This window comes from Ptychodera flava, chromosome 15, assembly GCF_041260155.1.
Source record: "Ptychodera flava strain L36383 chromosome 15, AS_Pfla_20210202, whole genome shotgun sequence".
In the NCBI taxonomy this organism is placed as follows: Eukaryota; Metazoa; Hemichordata; class Enteropneusta; family Ptychoderidae; genus Ptychodera; species Ptychodera flava.
Genome location: NC_091942.1, coordinates 3,715,134 through 3,740,715, shown reverse-complemented (window position 1 = coordinate 3,740,715; position 25,582 = coordinate 3,715,134). Strand labels below are relative to the sequence as shown.

Genomic DNA, 25,582 nt, shown 5'->3' with positions numbered 1-25,582 from the left:
TCTACTTAGAGTTTGGTTCGTGTGCACGTCAATCGCCCGTTTGCTCCAATTCCGCCCTGAGACTGCGCCTACGCGTCACATAGACGTGTGCACATTCACGGAATGGCCCTGTCACACCTTAACGATTTAGCCAGCGTATCCCACAGGGACGCGTTATCTTCGAATGACGAATGTTGGTACTATGATACCGATTTTCGAACATTATGACTCGATCTTTTTCAACATTTGTTTTCCGTGTTGCTTGTTCACAATAACATATCAATTATTAATGAATATTTATATTTCCGTCTGATTATAAAAATAGTATTTTCAAGATTAAGTGCTTTGCCACTGTTCTTATATAAAACACCAAGGGTGGACACAAACCGGACACCTGAAAGAAAACTGCTCTGTACGTCAATCATTTCAAACGGAAACTGTCATTGGACAGGTGGCGCGTGGTTCATCGGAACGCGTACGGTCTGTACGTTACCATGTACGACTCGCGCTCGAACCTTAGTAAAAATCACTGAAATATGAAAAAAATGACCCAAAAGATATTCCACACTTCACATATTGTTAGACAGGCACTAGGTTTAATAAGTTGTACGCATATGTCTTACTTTAATGCCATGAAACAGTCGAAAACTGTGCGAGATCCATACTTCCGGGTTGAAACACTGGGACGTCGTTTGCAATGTTTGTGTTTGCACATACTTACGTCATGGGAAAGCCGGCACTTCATAGCCAATCAGCACTCGAGAAATCTATTGTGACATCGCGACCTGTAATTTGCATACAGAGCAGTTTTCCCTTCGTTCAAGCAGCGAAATTACACTCCGTTTCAAATGACAAACGCACTATTTGGTAATGTTACCGGAAAAATTATTTATTTGACGTAAGAAAGGGCGATAACTATTGGTTTTGTTGGCATATAACCTGTTACAATGTAGATTTTCCCAAACGGTCTAGTTCGGTGTCCACCCTTTGATTTCTTAGAGTAAGAGTGCGTGTACAACTATTCAAAGTACCCAAATTCGCAAGAGGTTGCAGCGTGCGCATGACACAGCTGGGGAAAATAACGCGTCCCTGTGGCGTATCCCAACATATGAAAACTTTGGCGAATACGCTGGGCGTACGTCGCAGTTGAAATGCGTCGAGATAATTGTCCAGCCAAAACGTATTTTTAACCTATGAGTACGTTATGAATACGCTATGTATACGCCCAAAATTTAAAATACATCGTTAGTTCAGCAAGCCAGCGTTTTAGAGAAATTTTGGTAGGTCGGTATGAACCTCTGCAATCAATATTACTCAAATCTCAACTGCACTCGCATATAGCCGCTCGTTTGCTCCAATTCCGCTCTGCGCCTACGCGCTCTGTCACACCTTGCGATTTAGCCAACGTATATATACGCCACAGGGACGCGTTATTTTCCCAGCTGTGTCATGCGCACGCTGCAACCTCTTGCGAATTTGGGTACTTTGAATAGTTGTACACGCACTCTTACTCTAAGAAATCAAAGGGTGGACACCGAACTAGACCGTTTGGGAAAATCTACATTGTAACAGGTTATATGCCAACAAAACCAATAGTTATCGCCCTTTCTTACGTCAAATAAATAATTTTTTCAGGTAACATTACCAAATAGTGCGCTTGTCATTTGAAACGGAGTGTAATTTCGCTGCTTGAACGAAGGGAAAACTGCTCTGTATGCAAATTACAGGTCGCGATGTCACAATAGATTTCTCGAGTGCTGATTGGCTATGAAGTGCCGGCTTTCCCATGACGTAAGTATGTGCAAACACAAACATTGCAAACGACGTCCCAGTGTTTCAACCCGGAAGTATGGATCTCGCACAGTTTTCGACTGTTTCATGGCATTAAAGTAAGACATGCGTACAACTTATTAAACCTAGTGCCTGTCTAACAATATGTGAAGTGTGGAATATCTTTTGGGTCATTTTTTCATATTTCAGTGATTTTTACTAAGGTTCGAGCGCGAGTCGTACATGGTAACGTACAGACCGTACGCGTTCCGATGAACCACGCGCCACCTGTCCAATGACAGTTTCCGTTTGAAATGATTGACGTACAGAGCAGTTTTCTTTCAGGTGTCCGGTTTGTGTCCACCCTTGGTGTTTTATATAAGAACAGTGGCAAAGCACTTAATCTTGAAAATACTATTTTTATAATCAGACGGAAATATAAATATTCATTAATAATTGATATGTTATTGTGAACAAGCAAACACGGAAAACAAATGTTGAAAAAGATCGAGTCATAATGTTCGAAAATGGGTACTCATAGTACCAACATTCGTCATTCGAAAGATAACGCGTCCCTGTGATATACGCTGGCTAAATCGTCAAGGTGTGACAGGGCGCGTAGGGGCGCGTAGGCGCAGAGCGGAATTGGAGCAAACGAGCGACAATGTGCGAGTGCAGTTGAGATCTGAGTAATATTGATTGCAGAGGTTCATCATTCAGTCCTGTTACACTCAGACTAACTCACAGAAGAGGAAGTAGATAAAAAAAACCATGATTCCATAGAACTGCATCATCACTTCTTTTATTCGATAAGGCTAAATAAGAATTGCAAATATCCTACATGTGGCAATATATGAAAAATACAACTGAACAACGATTTATGTAATCATTGGTAATAATTATTTTGAGTTATTGATGTAAAATAAATGTATCAAAATATTTCAAAATGTTTATCGTAAACTTAGCAAATAGCGTAGTTTGGGCCATTAGTCCATATTCACTGATCATGAATTTGAATGTGAACTTTCCGATCGCGATCCAAAATCGTCAATACTGACGTAACTTCAATTCAAATACAAGTATGCTGTTTGTCCAGATCGTATGAGGGCATTTAGTGCAGAGGGCGCTGTGCGATCGTGCTGGTCTTTGATTCATCGATGTCTTGTTCAACCACGTTGAAGGACCGGTAGCTGCGACATTTTTACAGATTTTTCACAACTTTTTTATGCCAATTAGCTGGTTCTTGCTCTACTCCGAAAAGCATGTTGAAACACTTACCAGCTTATTCACACAGCATCTGTACGTGTAGAGTGCGCTGTTATCGATATTCATATTAGAACTCTAGTCAGGACGAGAATTCACTGTCAACAATAGTGCAGTCTACACATGCGCAGAGTGACTCAACAAGCTGAATACTGCTGTGTATCTCAACGCGTCTGGAAGCAGAAACCGAAGTTAATAGTAAAGGAAAAAAATTGCAAAAAGTCATCAACAGTTACAGTTCCTGGCCCTTTAAATGTAACATGCTGAAACAGGAGTGCGAACATCGGTTGTCTGTCATCGTCTATTCATGACAGTATAAAACTACAAATCGATATGCAAGTATGTCTCTTCAAACGTTACATTTTACTTGAAAATTGTCCAAACTCACTTGCGTTTCGTTGACTTGCGATGCTACAACACACGCCTGATATGAATAACAATATTAATAGCAAACTATACTCAACGTGCAGACATGATATATGCAAAACATGTGAAATTACAAAAAGATAAAACACTGGACAAAATAGTTATTGGGTGTTTACAATACACTGGAAGCACCAGGTTTTTACATCAAAAGAAAAAAAAATGAACTTATCTTTATTGATTGCGTCAAAATTAATTTCATAGGTGTAAAATGATAGGTTTTGTCAAGTTACTTTTAATGAATATGTGCAAATTTAGTGTCCAAAACGTTAAAATGCCTAAGTCAATAAAAATGTCCCGAGCTGTCACTAAGGCTGATTTCTAAACAAAAGAAATGGTCAATATTTCGCTTTCCTCTAACAAAAGTATTCAAGTAAAAATATAATGTTATCTATATGTATATCTGTAACCGGCCAAGAATACACTCTAAGCTACAGAAATGGTTTAGGCATAAAAGAAACTGGCTGTTCATTATCGTAGCATTGTATGAAGTATTTCGTGCGTGGACTTACACAGAAATTTGCTTCACAATTGTCTCATCGTCACAACTGTATTTTCAGAACGTCAAAAGCATTATTTCTGACGCGGAAAAAACACGTTCTCTTTCTGACGATAGCGCATTTTTTGACCCGTCAACAAACATTTCAAAACAGTGAACGCTTTTTTCGCCGATTCTGCCACAATATGATAGATTACTCTTCGTTCTTGTACGCATGATAAAATACTTCTGATATATATCATTATTTCTTACAACGGCGTATCCCTTTATTACGAAACTGTTTTTAAGTTCTAGTTCACTGAAAACATTTCGACCGTATCTAGTGTTTACCTATAATCATCGCTTAATATAGGCTTGAACTTATCCAAATACCCAATAAATGCTTTTTCATCAGAAGATAAAACTGATTTATTTTATATGATGGAGAGTCTTAACCAAATAAAGTGATTGAAGTGGAGTTGTTAGTTACAAATATTTAGGGAAAACTACCTAAGATACTTGAATCTTTATTACTCTTATTCGTTGACCTACTTATAATATAAACTGAATCATCTACAAAAAACAAACAAGACACAAATCAGCCGGGAATATTTGTCGGGTACGAAGAAACCTTCAACGATGTGTGGGCATTGTCGAAAGAGAGGAAACACTCATTTGCGCATCTTCAGATCGACGATACCATTCCACGACGGGGGTTTAATCGGATTCGAGACTGATGTCCTTTCTCCGTCGTAAGTGGCGGGGTGAGCAAGGGCGATATCCACACCTATTTGAGCAGCTGTTCTGGGTGCACCGAACTTGAATGCCTAATATGGGTCAAGGAGAGAAAATTATATATGGTAAGGAAGCAGATCTGTTGGTATGTGCAAGCTTATATATTTCAACGCTAACAAAATGCTGTTTATCGGGGTAGATAAAGAGCTAAGAGGGCACACAGTGGACCCTCCAGGACTCTGGTCGGAACAAGCTTTGGCGCATTCTATAAAGGTGCATTCTTAAACCCTTAGTACAATAATTGGCTGTGAAATCAGCGTGTTCTTGCGCAAATCCAGGATCTGTCGACCAATTAAAGAGACACTTGGGGGAAAAAATGAAGTCTCGTGTATGATAATCTCCATTGTCATCGAACAGTAAACAATGCAAATCGTTTTTTATTCACCAATATACATTTATCATGAACGGTGTAAAGTACCTATTTGTGAATGTATGATGCAGACACAAATGAAGAGAGAGAGAGAGAGAGAGAGAGAGAGAGAGAGAGAGAGAGAGAGAGAGATATGTAGGGCAGACCACAGGGCAGACAGACATAATTCACGTACGTCTACAGGTACAAGGTCTACCAGTCCACTGGCCAGATCCACTACATTGTCGGCTGTAGCTTCCCCCGGTGGCATAATATCCGGCGTTACAGTAGTAATCGCATTTGCAGCCATATTTAAAATTGTTAGAGCACACCACCTGTCCGTTATGTGGGGGTGGTAGGGGGTCGCATGTCACTTCTGTTGGTAAAATAATCAAAAGTATAAATTATTAACTTGCAACTCCAGAGATTCGTAAATCTTGTCCAAAGATGTATGTTCAATGTTTACTGTGTTACTATGAAAGGTCGACGAGGTATTGTATAGTTTGAATGCGCCCAGGGGACAGATATTCCGACTCTAAAACTTGTATTCCGACTCTAACACTTTTACAAAACCTTTTTTTCCTCAGTTACATTTGGGAGCTAATTTCAAAGCTTGTAGAACAGTAAAATCTTTCACCGGCTCAATCATAAAGGGACGGCAGCCAAATTACCATGCCCTGCCCGTCGCATTTTGATGGTCGAGCTGAACCACGTGACTGACCACAAATACACAGTAATGTTTGTTTTCATGCCCGTGAATATGAATTTATATAATAAGATTAACAACTCAAGTTTTCGTAACTTTACAGCTCAAACGCAAATCATAATCAATCACTAAATAAAATGGAGCACTTGTGGGCCAAGTTTGAGATACTTTTTTTCTGAAAACATCTCCAAATTTTTAAAGCGCGCGTGCCAGTGCGTCGCGTATTGCTCAGTTCTGGGACCAAGTTGTCGTTCGCTCCTGAAATTTTCGTAAATTTTGACGGTTTTCTTGGGTTCGTTGATAATATAATGGAAATAACAGTCTCCACACTGACCATTAAAGTTTATATATGGGCGCGGGCTCGAGGAAAGCCAAAATTAACGGGCCAGGCTTGATTTTTGGCTTTCCTCTCGCCCTTGCCCCATAAATAAACGTTAATGGTCAGCGCGTCGCCCGTTATTTCTATAGTATTGATATAAATTGGGTAATTTGTTTTTCTATCACCAAATTTTGCACAGTGACCTCTGCTTTTTATCCTTGTTTTTGAGAAGGAATGAGTTGAAGTTTCCTTACGGAAAGTTTGAACCAAAGTTCAAGGTTTTCAATTTCTAGCCAATTTAATAAAATCTGCATAACGCCATCCCCAAGAAGGTGTACTAGCATTTCAAATTTGAAAGTAATTGGATGGGTGGTATCAAAGGAGAACAGGTTCGACAAAGAAGTGAGAAAATGCCCTTAAAGGGCGGGTGTCGTCGGGACTCTGCTCAAAGGCTGCCGGGGACCCCTACGACCGATGTAAACACTGTATACTGAGAGTACGTTGTCGCTTGATGAAAGTTAAAACACGTTTGTTAACAATGACTATGGTAAAACTTGAATGTTGCAGCTATGCTGACGTGATGCATCTAGATATCTTGCATGAAATACATTGTAAACAAGAAAGTTGCACCTGCGCACTTCTGACGACACCCCTCTTTGAACATTTGGATATGCAAATTTCATTATTATTTGCACAAGACTAAGTAAGGTCATCCATTGGAACCACACTAAATTTCATGGATATTATATGAGGCTTCCTAATCTAGAACATTTTCAAAGAAAAATGAACAAAAAGCAAGCAAAATCTCAAGTAAACCAAATGTGAAGGATTTCTGACAAGAGCTTTAAGAAAAGAAGACTGTAAAATTGACAGACGATGGCAACTGGACGACAGGCGATGATGAGCAATCAACATAAACGATAAGCTCTGCATAGTTGAACTAATAAAACTGTCCGACTTCCAGTTTTTGGTGAAGCCTACTTGTTTTACCAAAAAGAAGAAAAGTGTTTGAAAATTAAATGAAAATCAATGCTAGTAATCCCGGTAGGAATAACTAAACCTGTACGACGTGTGCTTTATATTGTTATGTAGGTCATTTACCCCACACTCATCATGACCTGAGTTCAATTAGTCTAGAACATTCTCAAGGTCACTGCCCTTGATGACCTAACAACCTGAATTCAATTAGTCATGTTTGGAATGTTCTGGAAAGTTGATTAGTTGTGTAAGGGAGATAATTTTAGAACAGTAATTAGCATGTCAATAAAAGTTCTAGATTGTTCTTATATGCCTTTATAAAAGGGACGTGCTCAGCTTCCAGTCAGACTTTTGGGATCGTGTCTCTTGTGTGTTACTAAACTCCAGCAGTAGTCATTCTCAAGACTTTTCAAGACCTTCACTGTCAACGCTGGATTTATACTGTGGACTTTATGCAGCTTCAAGCCTGCAAGGACTGTTCATTCATCCGACTGACTGTTACAACTCTGAGACTGGAGCTTTGCCGTCCCAGCTGAGATAAGTAATCTGTACACTTTTAAAGCTTGTACTCTATCCCTGACTTAGCAATTAGTTTTATTTTTGTAATAAATTTTGTTTAAACGTTAACTGCTGAGTTCACCCTTTTGTTCGTTTTCTCTAGCACGTAACAAATTGGGGGCTCGTCCGGGAGACGAATATTTTGAGCCGTTTGACAACATTTGACAGCCTTTTCAAAACTACTGTATACTGTGAACTCAGCGAAATTCAATCATGGCGGAATTCAAGCCAGACGAATTATGGATGACCTTGATCAGGACACATTTAATTCCCTCAGAAAAGACAACCTCATAGCACTGGCAAATTTCCTTAAAGTAGATGTCAAAAGATCTATGCGCAAGCGAGAAATTCAGTTCAAGATTGCAAAACATTTAGTTAATTCTGGCCATTTTGAAGAGTCTGCCTTAAAAGATTATGAGCCTGAGTCTTCCTTCGAACTCAAAAAATTAGAATTAGAAATACAGGCAGATTGGAGCTTAAGAAATTGGAATTAGAAAAGGAAAAATTGCAAATGGAAGAAAGGGAAAGGCAGGAAAAATTACAAATGAAAGACAAAGAATTACAAATGGAAGAAAGACAGAGAGAAAAAGAGAGAGAATTGGAAGAACATCGACTACAGTTAGAAATGAGACGTTTAGAGCTTGGACAGTCAGGAAAATTCTTCCCTTCAGACAAGTTTGACATCACTAAGCATTTCAGGTTAGTTCCCCCTTTCCAAGAAAAGGATGTTGATAAATATTTCCTCCATTTTGAGAAAATTGCTCAGAGTCTGAATTGGCCTAAGGAGTCCTGGTCTATGCTTTTGCAGAGTGCTTTGGTGGGTAAAGCCAGAGAAATTTACATTCAGTTGTCAGTAGAGCAGGCTTCAGATTATGATTCTGTGAAGGAATTAATTCTCAAGGGCTATGAGTTGGTGCCTGAAGCTTACCGTCAGAAATTTAGGGATTGTGAGAAGGTGAAGGATCAAACTTATGTTGAATTTGCTCGAACAAAAGAACAACTGTTTGATCGTTGGTGTTCTTCGGAAAAGGTCAGTCAGAATTATGACAAATTACGACAGCTTGTTTGATTGAGGAATTTAAAAGGTGCATCCGGAGTGACATCAAGACATTTATCAATGAACAAAAGGCAGATACATTGGAGGTTGCTGCACGTTTGGCCGATGATTATTCATTGACCCACAAATCTTCCTTTCTCAGCAAACCATCCCAGTCCTTTTCATACAGAAACAATGCAGGTAAATTTAACTCCTCCTTTTCATCCAAGAATTTCTCAAAGGACAGTAGAAAATCAAATGACAACAGTTCACAAAATTCAAGTAACACTCCCACATCATCAGATCCCAAGTCTCAATCTCCTTCTGACAAACAGTTCGGTACACTTTCTTGTAATTATTGTAGAAAGACGGCCATTTAATGTCAGATTGTTTCAAATTGAAAAGAAAACGTGAAGGTCAAAGTAGTCAAAGTGGATCTAAGCCCACCGGCTTTATTTCTTCATCAACTCAATTAGAGTCTAATAATGTGTGCAACACATTTTCTGAGGTTAAATCCCTCTCATCCCCAATTAGTGAGGTCAAGGTCAATTCTTCTCAAGATAGCATTATGGGTATTTTCGAACCATTTATTCACGATGGTTTTATATCACTTTCTAGTGATTTTTCTTCCGCTACCCCTGTCAAAATTTTAAGAGATACCGGGGCTTCCCAGTCTCTTTTGTTGGCAGATACCCTGCCGTTTTCTGAAAAGTCATTTTCAGGTTCTAAAGTTCTTATTAAGGGGGTAGATTGCAATGACTACATTCCTGTTCCTCTCCATAATGTCTATTTGTCTTCGGACTTTGTTTCTGGACCTGTGACTTTAGGTATTAGGCCTTTTTTGCCTTTTGAAGGGATTCACCTTCTTCTCGGAAACGACCTTGCTGGGGACAAGGTCATTACTAATCCACTTGTGACTGATAATCCTAGTTTAGATCAGGATCCAGAGCCAATTGAACAAGAGATACCCGATTTATTCCTTCATGTGCTATTACTCGAGCCATGTCAAAGAAAACTTCCGAGAATCAAAATACTCTCAAAAATAATGTCACAGATGTTGACTTAAATGACACCTTTCTCAGTCAGGTGTTTGACACGGATCATTCCGTTATCCCTCGTGGATTTGAAACTTCCAGTAAAACTTCTGCTGACCAAAGTCAGACATTTTCTAGATCAAATCTCATTGCAGAACAACACAAAGACCCAGATATTTTGTCTTTGTTTGACAGGGTAGATGATGAAGGTAAAACTTCAGATAGCTCTGTTTCCTATTATACAAAATCTGGTATTCTCATGCGTAAATGGAGACCTCCAGATGTTTTGGTTGATGACGATTGGGCTATAAAACATCAAATTGTGGTTCCAAAGCCTATCGTGCTGAAATATTGCGCCTGGCCCATGAAACCCCTGGGCTGGTCACTTAGGAGTCAGGAAAACTTATCATAAAATTCTCAGTCACTTTTATGGCCTAATCTCAGGCAGGATGTAGCACATTTCTGTAAAACTTGTCACACATGTCAAATGGTAGGAAAGCCAAATCAGACCATTCCAAAGGCCCCTTTACAGCCAATTCCTGCATTTCAAGAACCATTTAGTAGGATACTAATAGACTGTGTTGGGCCCCTACCAAAAACAAGATCAGGAAATGAGTACATGTTGACAATTATGTGTACATCAACTCGGTTCCCCGAAGCCATACCACTGAGAAATATAAAGACAAAGACTATAGTGAGAGCTTTAGTCAAATTTTTCACTTTATTCGGCCTCCCTAAATGTGTCCAGTCCGATCAAGGCTCCAACTTTATGTCTGGAATTTTTCAACAAGTAATGGATCAGCTAGGCATTAAACAGTATAGGTCATCCGCCTATCATCAGAAAGTCAGGGTGCTCTTGAGCGATTTCATCAAACTTTGAAAAACATGATTAGGACCTACTGTTTTGACACAGAGAAGCAGTGGGATGAAGGAATTCATTTTCTGCTCTTTGCTGTTAGAGAGTCAATTCAAGAGTCTCTTGGTTTTAGCCCATTTGAGCTTGTATTTGGACATACAGTCCGTGGCCCACTTAAGCTCGTTAAAGAGAAATTCCTATCAGACGATGATGATTGTCTGAATATTTTGCAATATGTGTCAGATTTTCGTACAAAGCTCTCTAAAGCATGTGAATTAGCCAGAGAAAATCTTGAGTCATCTCAGCAGTCAATGAAACCAAATATGATAAAAACACCTCAAAACGGAAGTTTGAACCAGGTCAAAAGTTCTTGTTCTACTTCCAATTCCTGGCAAACCACTCCATGCTCGTTACTTTGGGCCATACCTAATTGATAAGAAATTGAGTGATTTAAATTACATCATAATAACACCTGACAGGCGAAAACAAAAACAGCTATGTCACATAAATATGCTTAAGCCATATTTGGATAGGGATAATCCTACTAAAACAAAGCCTGTCAGTACCGTCAGTTCTGGCCATTATGAAGATAGTGATACTGAAACTGACTTGAGTGAAAATACTCTAACTCAAAGCTGGGCTCGGTCAAGCTTCAGAACTCAGAAATCCTGGAGAAGCTGGAGTCTACAAAGTTGGCACACCTCCAGCCAGAACAACAACAACAGGTGAAAGAACTGCTCCATGAATATAAACACCTGTTTCAAGATGTTCCAACGAGGACGAACGTCATCTATCACGACGTTGATGTTGGGGACAGTAAGCCTGTAAAACAACATCCATACAGACTGAATCCAACAAAAGCGAAATATCTCCAGGAAGAAGTCAAATACCTGCTGGACAATGACTTTATTGAACCCAGTAAAAGTAACTGGAGTTCGCCGTGCATACTTGTTCCCAAATCAGATCACAGTTATCGTATGTGCACGGACTTTAGGAAGGTCAACACTTTAACAAAGACAGACACTTTCCCAATCCCGAGGATTGATGACTGCATCGACCGAGTGGGAAAAGCCAAGTATGTGACAAAATTTGACCTACTGAAGGGATTTTGGCAAGTCCCTCTGACGGATCGTGCTCGTGAAATATCCGCCTTTGTACACCAGACGGATTGTTTCAGTACAAGGTGATGCCATTCGGAATGAAGAACTCTCCGGCAACGTTCCAACGGATGATCAACGACGTCATATCCGGGCTAGACGGGTGTGCAGCTTACGTTGACGACGTCGTCCTGTATAGTGACACCTGGGAGGAACACATCAAGCTCATGCGGAAGTTCTTTGAGAGACTGAGTAAAGCAATGTTGACTGTCAACCTTGCCAAATCGAGTTTGGTTGGGCGAGGGTAACTTACCTCGGACATACTGTAGGACAGGGTGAGGTAAAACCTGTTGATGCCAAAATCAGTGCCATTTCAAGTTTTCCCATACCAAACTGCAAACGACAACTGATGCGCTTTCTCGGTATGGCTGGTTACTACAGAAAATTCTGTCCAAATTTCTCCACAATTACTGAGCCTTTGACTAACTTACTTAAAAAGAAAGTAAAGTTTGTTGGTCAGAGCAATGCCAACAGGCATTTGATACACTTAAAGCCATACTGCAAAGTGCTTCAGTGTTGTCTGCACCAGATTTCACTTTGCCATTCAAATTAGCTGTGGATGCTAGTGATACGGCTGCTGGTGCTGTTTTATTGCAAGAGGATAGTCATGGTGTAGATCATCCTGTTTGCTATTTTTCACGCAAATTTAACAAATCCCAGAGAAACTACTCTACAATTGAAAAAGAGTGTTTATCTTTGATATTAGCTTTACAGCATTTTGAAGTTTATGTTACTTCTTCAAATCAGCCAATAGTGGTTTATATTGATCACAACCCTCTTGTTTTTCTGCAGAAATTTAAAGGCAAAAATCAGAGATTGCTAAGATGGAGTTTAATGTTACAGGAGTTTAATCTTGATATTAGACATATCAAAGGCAGAGACAATTTAATTGCAGACTGTCTCTCTCGTATTTAGAGTTTATTGTTGTTCACTTTCAAGAAATTTTACTTTAGAGTAAAAAAATTTTGAGTACTTAAATCTTTTTCAAGATTACATTTGTAAAAGAAAGATTTTTCTTTGAAAATTTTCTTTTTTGAAGAGGGGGTGTGTTATGTAGGTCATTTACCCCACACTCATCATGACCTGAGTTCAATTAGTCTAGAACATTCTCAAGGTCACTGCCCTTGATGACCTCACAACCTTGAATTCAATTAGTCATGTTTGGAATGTTCTGGAAAGTTGATTAGTTGTGTAAGGGAGATAATTTTAGAACAGTAATTAGCATGTCAATAAAAGTTCTAGATTGTTCTTATATGCCTTTATAAAAGGGACGTGCTCAGCTTCCAGTCAGACTTTTGGGATCGTGTCTCTTGTGTGTTACTAAACTCCAGCAGTAGTCATTCTCAAGACTTTTCAAGACCTTCACTGTCAACGCTGGATTTATACTGTGGACTTTATGCAGCTTCAAGCCTGCAAGGACTGTTCATTCATCCGACTGACTGTTACAACTCTGAGACTGGAGCTTTGCCGTCCCAGCTGAGATAAGTAATCTGTACACTTTTAAAGCTTGTACTCTATCCCTGACTTAGCAATTAGTTTTATTTTTGTAATAAATTTTGTTTAAACGTTAACTGCTGAGTTCACCCTTTTGTTCGTTTTCTCTAGCACGTAAGATTTATATGAAGAATTTCATACGACCACAAATGAAAAAAAAAATGGCAAAAAATGTATGCTTGAAGCCAGGCGAGTACGCAAGTTCCCCGGACGTACACAATCAAACTTATGACTATTCACTGTATGGAAAGCTTACCTTTGCAAACAACTTCGGCTCCACTCCATTTTCTGTTTGCTTGGCACTCTCTTAGTTTTGTGCCTGACAACATAGTGTATCCCTCAAGGCATCTGTATTGACAGCGATCGCCGACTGACTGTCCCTCGCAGTAGATTTCACCGTTTTCCGGACTACCCAGCTTATTACATCCAGCTTCCTCTGAAAATTCAAGAAGCGGTGGAATCGAGTATACGTACCTGACATGACATCTTTGGTGTTTTTGGAAATTCCAGATAAATTTTTATCCTAATGAAAGCTAACTGCCCCCTTATTTTTGGAAGAAACTGGAAACTTTTATAGAAAAGTAAAGCAGGGGTTACTTATGACAAACCATATATATCCTTATCAATTCCGTACAAACCCATTTCCCAAGTGTGAAGGTGTGGAGTTGATAGCATAATAGCAGTTTTGGCCACGTTTCCGGATCCACGATGGCCATGTTCTTGAATCGTGAAAGACGCCGCTGTTAAAATGCGTTTCCTCCCCGGTTTGGGAGTTGACATGTACAAAACCGTGCCTTTCACTGATGCTCGTGTTAGCTTATTGCTGGAACTGACCAGCCATATATATGCTGCTCTCAAATAAATTTATTCTTCAAATGGCACATTTATGAACTACATACAATGCGGATATAGTGCTGCAATATATTCATCTCATGATAACTGCTACAGATAGACAGTGGAAGGTAGGTTTACTGCCATACCTTCACAAACTGGTTTCGATCCAGTCCAGGTGCTATCCCTTTTACACAGTCGCATATAAGTCCCCTGAAGTTTGTAACCGTTATTGCAGGAGTAGGTACAGACCGAGAAAAGTTTGTTTTCGTCTTTACAAACTACCCTGCCGTTATCCGGGCTCCTCAAACGACTGCAGGGTCGCCCAGTAATATTGGATGGATCTAAGGGAATTAAAGAACGAAACGAAAAGAAAAGTAAATAATTTCAAATGTATTAGCCAACTTCATAACAAAAAACGGCGCTGGCTGACTCCACAACTCCATGCAACGTTGATGTTTTGACCAAACGTATCGTGACCCCTAGTGTTTATGTAATGCAAATATTTTATTGTGATGGATGATACTCACGGCAAGCACCAGCTTCTCCATCCCAAACGCCACCGGATCGACATATCCTGACCGTTTTTGAAGGGCTAGGTCTCACTTCGTAATCGCCGTGGCATCTGTACTCGCACCGAGTGCTTATTGGATAGGCTCCGTGTTTAGCATTTGAGTTGCACATTAGCTCACCATTTGGTACCACTGAATTCAAGGCAACGCACACTTCCTCTGTGAAGGGAAAAAGGGGGAAATATTAAAAACTGTTCAATGACTTTGTTTTAAAGGGTTTGTAAATCGTTGTAATGTTCTCAGTGGCTGCCCTGAACGATAGCTGAACTCAGTTCAATTTGTCTGTGAAACAAATCGGCATGAGATTTCCTGCCTTTTTCATTTGCTTCTTTAAAAACGTTTTCGTTTGCTCTGCTGTTAGTAGATTTCTTATCAGTACTCAACTTCCTTTCGTACAGAGCTCGTCAGAAACTATCGATGGGTAGATTACAAGTCCCAACGGATAACATGATCTGGATTCAAAATTTGGAAATTATTTTTTGCCCAGTTGTATTTATATTAGATTTTTAGTATTATGCACGAATTGAGTGTTTTTGTCATTGTTATGTAGGTCTTTTCCCCCCACACTCATCATGACCTGAGTTCAATTAGTCTAGAACATTCTCAAGGTCACTGCCCTTAATGACCTCACAACCTTGAATTCAATTAGTCATGTTTGGAATGTTCTAGAAAGTTAATTAGTTCTGTAAAAGAGATAATTTTAGAACAGTAATTAGCATGTCAATAAAAGTTCTAGATTGTTCTTATATGCCTTTATGTAAGTATAAAAGGGACGTGCACAGCTTCCAGTCAGACTTTTGGGATCGTGTCTCTTGTGTGTTACCAAACTCCAGCAGTAGTCATTCTCAAGACTTTTCAAGACCTTCACTGCCAACGCTTGATTTATACTGTGGACTTTGCGCAACTTCAAGCCTGCAAGCCAAAGGACTGTTCATTCATCCGACAGACTGTTACAACTCTGAGACTGGAGCTTTGCCGTCCCAGCTGAGATAAGTAGTCTGTACACTTTTAAAGCTTGTACTCTATCCCTGACTTAGCAAGTCGTTTTATTTTCGTAATAAATTTTGTTTAAACGTTAACTGCTGAGTTTACCCTTTTGTTCGTTTTCTCTGCACGTAACAAAATTGGGGCTCGTCCGGGAGACGAATATTTTGAGCCGTTTGACAACATTTTGACAGCCTTTTCAAAACTACAGTATACTGTGAACTCAGCGAAATTTAATCATGGCAGAATTTAAACCAGACGAATTTATGGATGACCTTGATCAGGACGCATTTGATTCCCTCAAAAAAGACAACCTCATTGCACTGGCCAATTTCCTTAAAGTAGATATCAAAAGATCTATGCGCAAGCGGGAAATACAGTACCACATTGCAAAACATTTAATTAATTTAGGCCAATTTGAGGAATCCACCTTGAAAGATTATGAGCCTGAGTCTTTCCTTGAACTAAGAAATTTAGAATTAGAAATACAGGCAGATTTGGAGCTTAAAAAATTGGCATTAGAAAAAGAAAAAATACAAATGCAATTACAAATGGAAGAAAGACAGAGAGAGAAAGATAGGCAGGAAAGATTAGAAATGGAAGAAAGACAGAAAGAGAGGGAATTGGAAATGAAAGCAAAAGAATTGCAAATGGAAGAAAGACAAAGGGAGAAAGAAAGAGAGGAAAAAGAAAAGGAAAGAGAATTAGCAGAACACTGACTGCAGTTAGAAATGAGACGTTTAGAGCTTGGAAAGTCAGGAAAATTCTTCCCTTCAGACAATTTTGACATCACTAAGCATTTCAGGTTAGTTCCCCCTTTCCAAGAAAAGGATGTTGATAAATATTTCCTTCATTTTGAGAAAATTGCTCAGAGTCTGGATTGGCCTAAGGAGTCCTGGTCCATGCTTTTGCAGAGTGCTATGGTGGGTAAAGCCAGAGAAATTTACATTCAGTTGTCAGTAGAGCAGGCTTCAAATTATGATTCTGTGAAGGAATTAATTCTCAAGGGCTATGAGTTGGTGCCTGAAGCTTACCGTCAGAAATTTAGGGATTGTGAGAAGGTGAAGGATCAAACTTATGTTGAATTCGCTCGGACAAAAGAACAACTGTTCGATCGTTGGTGTTCTTCTGAAAAAGTCAGGGTGCTCTTGAGCGATCTCATCAAACTTTGAAAAACATGATTAGCACCTACTGTTTTGACACAGAGAAGCAGTGGGATGAAGGAATTCATTTTCTGCTCTTTGCTGTTAGAGAGTCAATTCAAGAGTCTCTTGGTTTTAGCCCATTTGAGCTTGTATTTGGACATACAGTCCGTGGTCCACTTAAGCTCGTTAAAGAGAAATTCCTATCAGACGATGATGATTGTCTGAATATTTTGCAATATGTGTCAGATTTTCGTAAAAAACTCTCTGAAGCATGTGAATTAGCCAGAGAAAATCTTGAGTCATCTCAGCAGTCAATGAAAAGCAAATACGATAAATACACCTCAAAACGGAAGTTTGAACCAGGTCAAAAAGTTCTTGTTCTACTTCCAATTCCTGGCAAACCACTCCATGCTCGTTACTTTGGGCCATACCTAATTGATAAGAAATTGAGTGATTTAAATTACATCATAATAACACCTGACAGGCGAAAACAAAAACAGCTATGACACATAAATATGCTTAAGCCATATTTGGATAGGGATAATCCTACTAAAACAAAGCCTGTCAGTGCAGTCAGTTCAAACCATTATGAAGATAGTGATACTGAAACTGACTTGAGTGAAAATACTCTAAACTCAAGGCTGGGCTCGGTCAAGCTTCAGAACTCAGAAATCCTGGAGAAGCTGGAGTCTACAAAGTTGGCACACCTCCAGCCAAAACAACAACAACAGGTGAAAGAACTGCTCCACGAATATAAACACCTGTTTCAAGATGTTCCAACGAGGACAAACGTCATCTATCACGACGTTGATGTTTGGGACAGTAAGCCTGTAAAACAACATCCATACAGACTGAATCCAACAAAAGCGAAATATCTCCAGGAAGAAGTCAAATACCTGCTTGACAATGACTTTATTGAACCAGTAAAGGTAACTGGAGTTCGCCGTGCATACTTGTTCCCAAATCAGATCACAGTTATCGTATGTGCACGGACTTTAGGAAAGTCAACACTTTAACAAAGACAGACACTTTCCCAATCCCGAGGATTGATGACTGCATCGACCGAGTGGGAAAAGCCAAGTATGTGACGAAATTTGACCTACTGAAGGGATTTTGGCAAGTCCCCCTGACGGATCGTGCTCGTGAAATCTCCGCCTTTGTTACACCAGACGGATTGTTCCAGTACAAGGTGATGCCATTCGGAATGAAGAACTCTCCGGCAACGTTCCAACGGATGATCAAAGACGTCATATCCGGGCTAGACGGATGTGCAGCTTACGTTGACGACGTCGTCCTGTATAGTGACACCTGGGAGGAACACATCAAGCTCATGCGGAAGTTCTTTGAGAGACTGAGTAAAGCAATGTTGACTGTCAACCTTGCCAAATCTGAGTTTGGTTGGGCGAGGGTGACTTACCTCGGACATACTGTAGGACAGGGTGAGGTAAAACCTGTTGATGCCAAAATCAGTGCCATTTCAAGTTTTCCCATACCAAACTGCAAACGACAACTGATGCGCTTTCTTGGTATGGCTGGTTACTACAGAAAATTCTGTCCAAATTTCTCCACAATTACTGAGCCTTTGACTAACTTACTTAAAAAGAAAGTAAAGTTTGTTTGGTCAGAGCAATGCCAACAGGCATTTGATACACTTAAAGCCATACTGCAAAGTGCTCCAGTATTGTCTGCACCAGATTTCACTTTGCCATTCAAATTAGCTGTAGATGCTAGTGATACGGCTGCTGGTGTTGTTTTATTGCAAGAGGATAGTCATGGTATAGTCTGATCATCCTGTTTGCTATTTTTCACGCAAATTTAACAAATCCCAGAGAAACTACTCTACAATTGAAAAAGAGTGTTTATCTTTGATATTAGCTTTACAGCATTTTGAAGTTTATGTTACTTCTTCAAATCAGCCAATAGTGGTTTGTATTGATCACAACCCTCTTGTTTTTCTGCAGAAATTTAAAGGCAAAAATCAGAGATTGCTAAGATGGAGTTTAATGTTACAGGAGTTTAATCTTGATATTAGACATATCAAAGGCAGAGACAATTTAATTGCAGACTGTTTCTCTCGTATTTAGAGTTTATTGTTGTTCACTTTCAAGAAATTTTACTTTAGAGTAAAAAAAATTTGAGTACTTATATCCTTTTCAAGATTACATTTGCAAAAGAAAGATTTTTCTTTGAAAAAAATTCTTTTTTGAAGAGGGGGTGTGTTATGTAGGTCTTTTCCCCCCACACTCATCATGACCTGAGTTCAATTAGTCTAGAACATTCTCAAGGTCACTGCCCTTAATGACCTCACAACCTTGAATTCAATTAGTCATGTTTGGAATGTTCTAGAAAGTTAATTAGTTGTGTAAGAGAGATAATTTTAGAACAGTAATTAGCATGTCAATAAAAGTTCTAGATTGTTCTTATATGCCTTTATGTAAGCACATGGGTATAAAAGGGACGTGCACAGCTTCCAGTCAGACTTTTGGGATCGTGTCTCTTGTGTGTTACTAAACTCCAGCAGTAGTCATTCTCAAGACTTTTCAAGACCTTCACTGCCAACGCTGGATTTATACTGTGGACTTTGTGCAACTTCAAGCCTGCAAGCCAAAGGACTGTTCATTCATCCGACAGACTGTTACAACTCTGAGACTGGAGCTTTGCCGTCCCAGCTGAGATAAGTAGTCTGTACACTTTTAAAGCTTGTACTCTATCCCTGACTTAGCAAGTCGTTTTATTTTCGTAATAAATTTTGTTTAAACGTTAACTGCTGAGTTCAAACTTTTGTTCGTTTTCTCTGCAAGTAACAGTCATATTACTACAAAATAGTACACTTTTTGTTCTATTTCTGTTTATATACTTCACGCTGCATGTATAATACTGTCTACCGTAGATTGAACTGAATATCTAAATGAACTATAATAATAATAATAATAATAATAATTAATATAAGTATTATATAGAAATAATAATGTGAATATTAATAGGTTCAATTTCCGTGAAAATTTCACCATAAGGGTATTTTGGGTAGAAAAGACCAAATATGATATCGATTTCACTGCCCCATGTTTCCATGGTAACCATTTTAGGGGTTGAAAATTTCAGTTTTTCTAACATCCCATGAAAAGTTACTTTGATTGATATGAAAATTACCTAGTGGGGGAGTTCGGGTCAGAGAACACAAAAATTAGACTTATCTTAATGTTTTGAGTTAACATGGTAACTATTTTGGGATTGAAAATGTTACTTTTTCCCTAATTCCTATTAAAGAACTATTGACTGATGTAAAAATTTGATAATAAGGGTTTTTCTTGTTAGCACACCAAAAATATCACACTCATTTTAATGTGAGATGTTTCCATGGTAACCATTCAGGAGTAAAAATTACCAGTTTTTCAAAGATTCCAACTAAAATCCAGTAACCAACTGAATATGTTATATCAAAGGGATATTTTGGGTTAGAAAGATCAAATATCCAGTGTAAAAATCCAGTAATCAACAGAAATATTATATCAAAGGGTTATTTTGGGTTAGAAAGACAAAACATGATATCCATTTTTACTGCCCTGTTTCCATAGTAACCTATTTGCATTTTAAAATTTCAAAGTTTTTCCAAATTCCATTAAAAGTAATCCCAGTTACTATGCAAATGCTCTCCTAAGTGTATTTATCACAGCATGAACTCCATGTTCATTTTTGTTTCATGTTGCCATGGTAACCATTTAGGTAACCACAGTTTTTTTTATTTAAAACCATGCATATTTTAGATCAGGGGTATCTTTTTTCGTTAACCAGACAAGAAAAGGCTATTTTACGAGATTCTGCCCATGAAAAGAATTTTCTAGTCTTTTGATGTGTATACTTGCACACCTTTAATACCCGAGGAAACAGATATAATGGACGACAGTGGGACTCAAAAGTTTTGTGACGTATTAACAACCCGTTTCACTCTCAGAGTTGTATGCAAATTTTAAATGTCGCCATGACAACCTGAGAACAACATGGCCTTTTCAGCACTGAGACATACTGTAGCAGGGCTAAAAATTGGCCATGGTCCTTCTGTTGGGAGGAGGCATAATTTCTGTATCATTGTGATTGATACCGTACATTATTATCAAAATGCAACGAGAATGCATTTTTATTGACCATCGTTTCCTGTGCCTGTCATTCAAGTACGTCAGTTCAGATATTGAAACTTTGTTGCAAAGTTCCACCCACGGCCGGTCGTCTTTGTAATTTCCAGAACAAAGTCGCATTATGTGCCCAGCTGGGTTTGACTGCATTTATCTACCGCGTCCAAAAGTGACGGACGGATCTTTCAACCTTTCAGCTTGGTGAAAAATGCATTTATTGATTCGCCAAAGGCCTGTGGATTCGCTTATTTTTGCACAAGTGCCACATGGACATAGCAAAAAGTTCGACTCACCCTAGCCCTCTCGATTGTTGAATACAACCACGGTCCATGATGAGAGTTCTCGAATCAAAAACTGTAGCCGTGCTCGAATACTAATGTCTTCTCATTAAATTACGTCATTCTTGATATACAAGAGTTAGCATTCCAAATCTGTCACCCTGTTTTTTTCAAAGTTAGGAGAAGGGCGGCATTTCCATCTGAATGATTGAATGACGTGAAACGCAAAATTCCATCGCATATTATCCGGCAATATGTACACTGTACTGTGTACAGTAGAAATACTGTATTCGCTCCAGGTACGTATAACTGTAAGCTTATAGGCCACAAAATGGCCACAGGCGGCGTGAACTTTCTGAAAGGATTTCCTAAATGTCCTACTTGTTACCTTAGAGACTCACATGTGATGTCCTGAAAAGTATTCTCTGCAGTAATTCCAGTTTCTGTCAACAGCAAAGCTGAACGACATGATTATAGCACGAGACATAGTGTACAGACTACACATTCACGCGCTCGTTCACTCAATTGCGCATGCTCATATTGGCAGACTAAACTGGCAAGTGTGCGCATGCGTAAAGTTATATTTGTAGGACAGATCTCACGGAAACTCATGCCTTTACTCTATTTCCATCCCAAAACTTCCTTGATTGCTTACATTTAATGCACATGAACAAAATAAAACCAACAACGTCAGCATATGGGTTTCGCCACAACTACAAATACGTTTACAAGGCCTATTACACTGGCATAGACTCTCCACAGTCGCTGTGCCTTGTTTTGTGCACGCCCACGACTGCCACGATGGGCCTGCATTCGATGGCTACGCTGGGCAGCTCAGCAGCTGTGAGCACGCGCTGTCAGACACAGCGACTGTCAGTTTTTGCAAGTATATGAATATTCATAAGGGTAGTGATGTCAAAAGGAACACCTAATTGGGCGGAGAGAATATACTTACGACAACCCCTATTGACAAAATTAATATAAACAACACCTCTTTTTCAGAATTCCCACAGCTTCAATGAACTGTTATTAGATTTCTATATAATACTTATAGCCCCTAAACTTGTAATAATAATAATAATAATAATAATAATAATAATAATAATAATAATAATAATAATAATTATTATTATTATTATTATTATTATTATTACAAGTTTAGGGGCTATAAGTATTATATAGAAATGTAATAACACTAGTTCATTGAAGCTCTGGGAATTCTGAAAAAGAGGTGTTGTTTATTTTAATTTTGTCAAAAGGGGTGACTTCTAATTGTTGTACGTGCAGCGCAGAATTATGCATCATACTGTACGGAGAGAGGGATATCATTAGGCCAAGGAGTAATTAATTAGATGCTTGTCGGAAAAGTGACTCTAAGCAGTTTAAAGCGATACCAGCAGGCCCAGACTTTTAACTTGTGTGCGAACTTACGGATACACATTCATTCGGAAGCCACAGAACAGCGCCACAAACGGCAAAAATTAGAGAGGCACCTTTTTCATCATATAGGCAAAAATCAATGTATTATTGCCTTATTTGTATTGTATGGTGATTTTTTTAAAAGCACAATGGCAAATTAACTGTAATGTTATTAAAAATTACTTCAAACCATAACATAAATGATCAAAACAGGCACGTGCATATAGAATAAAACATTTTTTTTATTTCTCAGAAGTGACAAGACTCAAATAAATTACTGTACCGGTAACAAAGTTTCGGGCAAACATCTTTTACAAACTCTCTGAATATCAAAAGTAACTTATCCCACAAAGTTGCATTTAAAAAAAGGGAGAAATAAAGAGCTAAACAAAAAAATATAGGAAACGAAAAGGAAAGGTACACAGAAACTGAAAAAATACAAATGACATTGTTAAAGCAACGTAAGCTTAACATCTGTACCAAGTTTCATGAAATCTGATGCAATATTTCTCGACATATCAGTCTAATTATGAAACTTAGGTAATTGACATGATACTGCTACATGCCGTTCAACAAATCGATGTGCATATGTATGACATAGTCAATGTCCTTATACCAACTTTGAATGATACTGGTGGAAAGATGTCTGAGTTATGGCTCTGTACATGAAAAGATCGTAACAAAATGGCCGCCATGCAGCCATATTTAATCTTACTGTCTAAAAAATCTATATGCATATGTATGACATAAGTCAATGTCCATGTACCAACTTTGAATAAAATCGGTTGAGACTTGCCAGAGTTATGGCTTTCAACATGAAAAAAAAAACATAACAAAATGGCTGCCATGTGGTCATATTGGATCATATCGTGAAACAAATCGACATACATATGTATAACATGAGTCAATGTCCTTGTAACAACTTTGAATAAAATCGGTTGAGATATGATTGAGTAATTGCTCCGTACATGAAAAAATTGTAACAAAATGGTGGCATGGTAGCCATATCGTGTTCATATGTATGACATAGGTCAAAGTCCTTGTACAAAGTTTGAATAAAATCCATTTAGACGGGCCTGAGTTATGGCTAAGGACATGAAAAAATTGTAACAAAATGGCTGCCATGCGGCCATATTGGATCATATCATGAAACAAATTGACATGCATATGTATGACATAGGTCAATGTCCTTGTACCACTTTGAATAAAATCGGTTGAGATATGTCTGAGTTATGGCTCGTACATGACAAAATTGTAATAAGATTGCCGCATGGCAGCCATATTGGATCATGTTGTGAAACAAATTGATGTGCATATGTATGATGAAGGTCAATGTCCTTGTACCAACTTTCAATAAAATCGGTTGAAACATGTCCGAGTTATGGCTCTGTACATAAAAAAATTGTAATAAAATGGCCGCATGGCGGCCACATTGGATCATATCACAAAACAAAGCAACGTGCATATGTATGACATATCAAGTAATCCTTGTACCAAGTTTGAATGAAATCGCTCCATGTATCTCTGAGATATCTGCGTGAACAGACGGATGCATGGACAGACAAACGCACACACTGACACACGCTCGGACATGACCAAACCTATAAGTCCCCCCGGACGGTATCTTGGGGACTAAAAATACAAGCATCAATTTAGTAAAAATATGATTCATAGAAAGAACCAGATTTCAATGTTTTTATTTACATATTGGTTTGTTATTGACTTAATTAATTTGTTCTTTACATGTTTATTTTATCATGATTTATCTTTACTTTTATCACTATGGCCATCATTATTTCACGTTGCTTATTTGGTTCTGTATGAACCCCTTTGTGTTTTTGGCACTTTCACATGACTGGGATTGGTCATCACATGATGCTCCCTTACCATAAGTTCTAATTTCTTTAAACCATTATGGCCAGGTACTTTACTATACCGGTCCATTCCCTTCCTAATCTCATGATGGACACTCTACACCGTTCTGTGAGGAAATCAAAGCCAAACCCCGTGTTTTCAATCTGAGGGATGACATGATCTTCTAACAAATGCATTTTGGGGGTACACTTTCATAAGGAAAAGTGTTCTCTGTAATATGCCATTAAATGTGATATGTTTGAACTGAGAATGCTAATATATTCATCTGACATTCTATTGCTTGTACTCTAAAGATTATGGCAGGCTGCAAATTTTGAAAATATTGGCTTATACAGACCACAAATGTGTGCAGCCTGTTCATTCAGCTATGGGCATATTCTTGCTGTGGTCCTGATGACGCTCTTGCACAACGTTTGAATGTTTTCTTCCTGAAACACAAAAAATAAAAAAAGGATATGATAACTTTCTTTCAAAGAAGCAAACAGAGTTGTTTCACTGAAAGTAGGTCAAAATAATGTAGACGAAATACATCTTCTGTAGTATATATATAACACACAATAAATCTGACACTGAAAGCTTGAAAATCATGACAAGCAGAATACTGAACCTTTTAATGACTTTAGCAACAAAACAGTGTACAGTTGTAAAACACATACTTTACAGCACTTGTTCACATGATTTCTCATGAATGCCTGCCCGTGGTAAGAATGACGTCCAACACCAAATGACTGCAGAGCTTGGTCAATACCGCAGACTACAAAACCACATTTTTTGGCAGTTTCGCTTTTACGTCTGTAGCTTCGGATATCTAAGAAAACAAAGATAAACACTGTGTTGTCTGGAAATGACTGCACTACAAATGTGCACAAGCCAAAATTCTGAAAATGCAGCATAGACATGACTGTGCACTTGAGATTTACAATGTTATTGCTTATCATCACAAAAATGATCTTACTTCTGGTATCAATATGCCATTTTCAAAGATGAAGGAGACCCTCTGAGATCTCAGGTTGCTAGACAGGTTATCTGTGGGTGTTCTCACATGATACAGGAAATTTCACACCATGCTAAACAAACATTACATGTTTATTTAACATGGCAACTATTCCAGTTTGATAAAAAGTTTGACTTGGCTAGCAACTTACTGCCACTG

General features: G+C 38.6%; 1 protein-coding gene across 4 annotated transcripts in view; it reads right to left on the bottom strand.

The window, feature by feature from the left end:
• Window positions 1-2,535: 2,535 nt before the first annotated feature.
• LOC139150913 (CUB and sushi domain-containing protein 3-like) overlaps window positions 2,536-25,582 on the bottom strand; it is an 88,469-nt gene continuing 65,422 nt past the window's right edge. For all 4 annotated transcript variants that reach the window (XM_070723376.1, XM_070723377.1, XM_070723378.1 and 1 more), the window contains 5 exons: window positions 14,557-14,757; window positions 14,176-14,370; window positions 13,452-13,631; window positions 5,254-5,433; window positions 2,536-4,740 (listed from right to left, as the gene is read on the bottom strand). In XM_070723376.1, coding sequence (XP_070579477.1) covers window positions 4,631-4,740; window positions 5,254-5,433; window positions 13,452-13,631; window positions 14,176-14,370; window positions 14,557-14,757 — 866 coding nt within the window. In that variant the 3' untranslated portion in view covers window positions 2,536-4,630. The remainder of the gene's footprint in view (window positions 4,741-5,253; window positions 5,434-13,451; window positions 13,632-14,175; window positions 14,371-14,556; window positions 14,758-25,582) is intronic.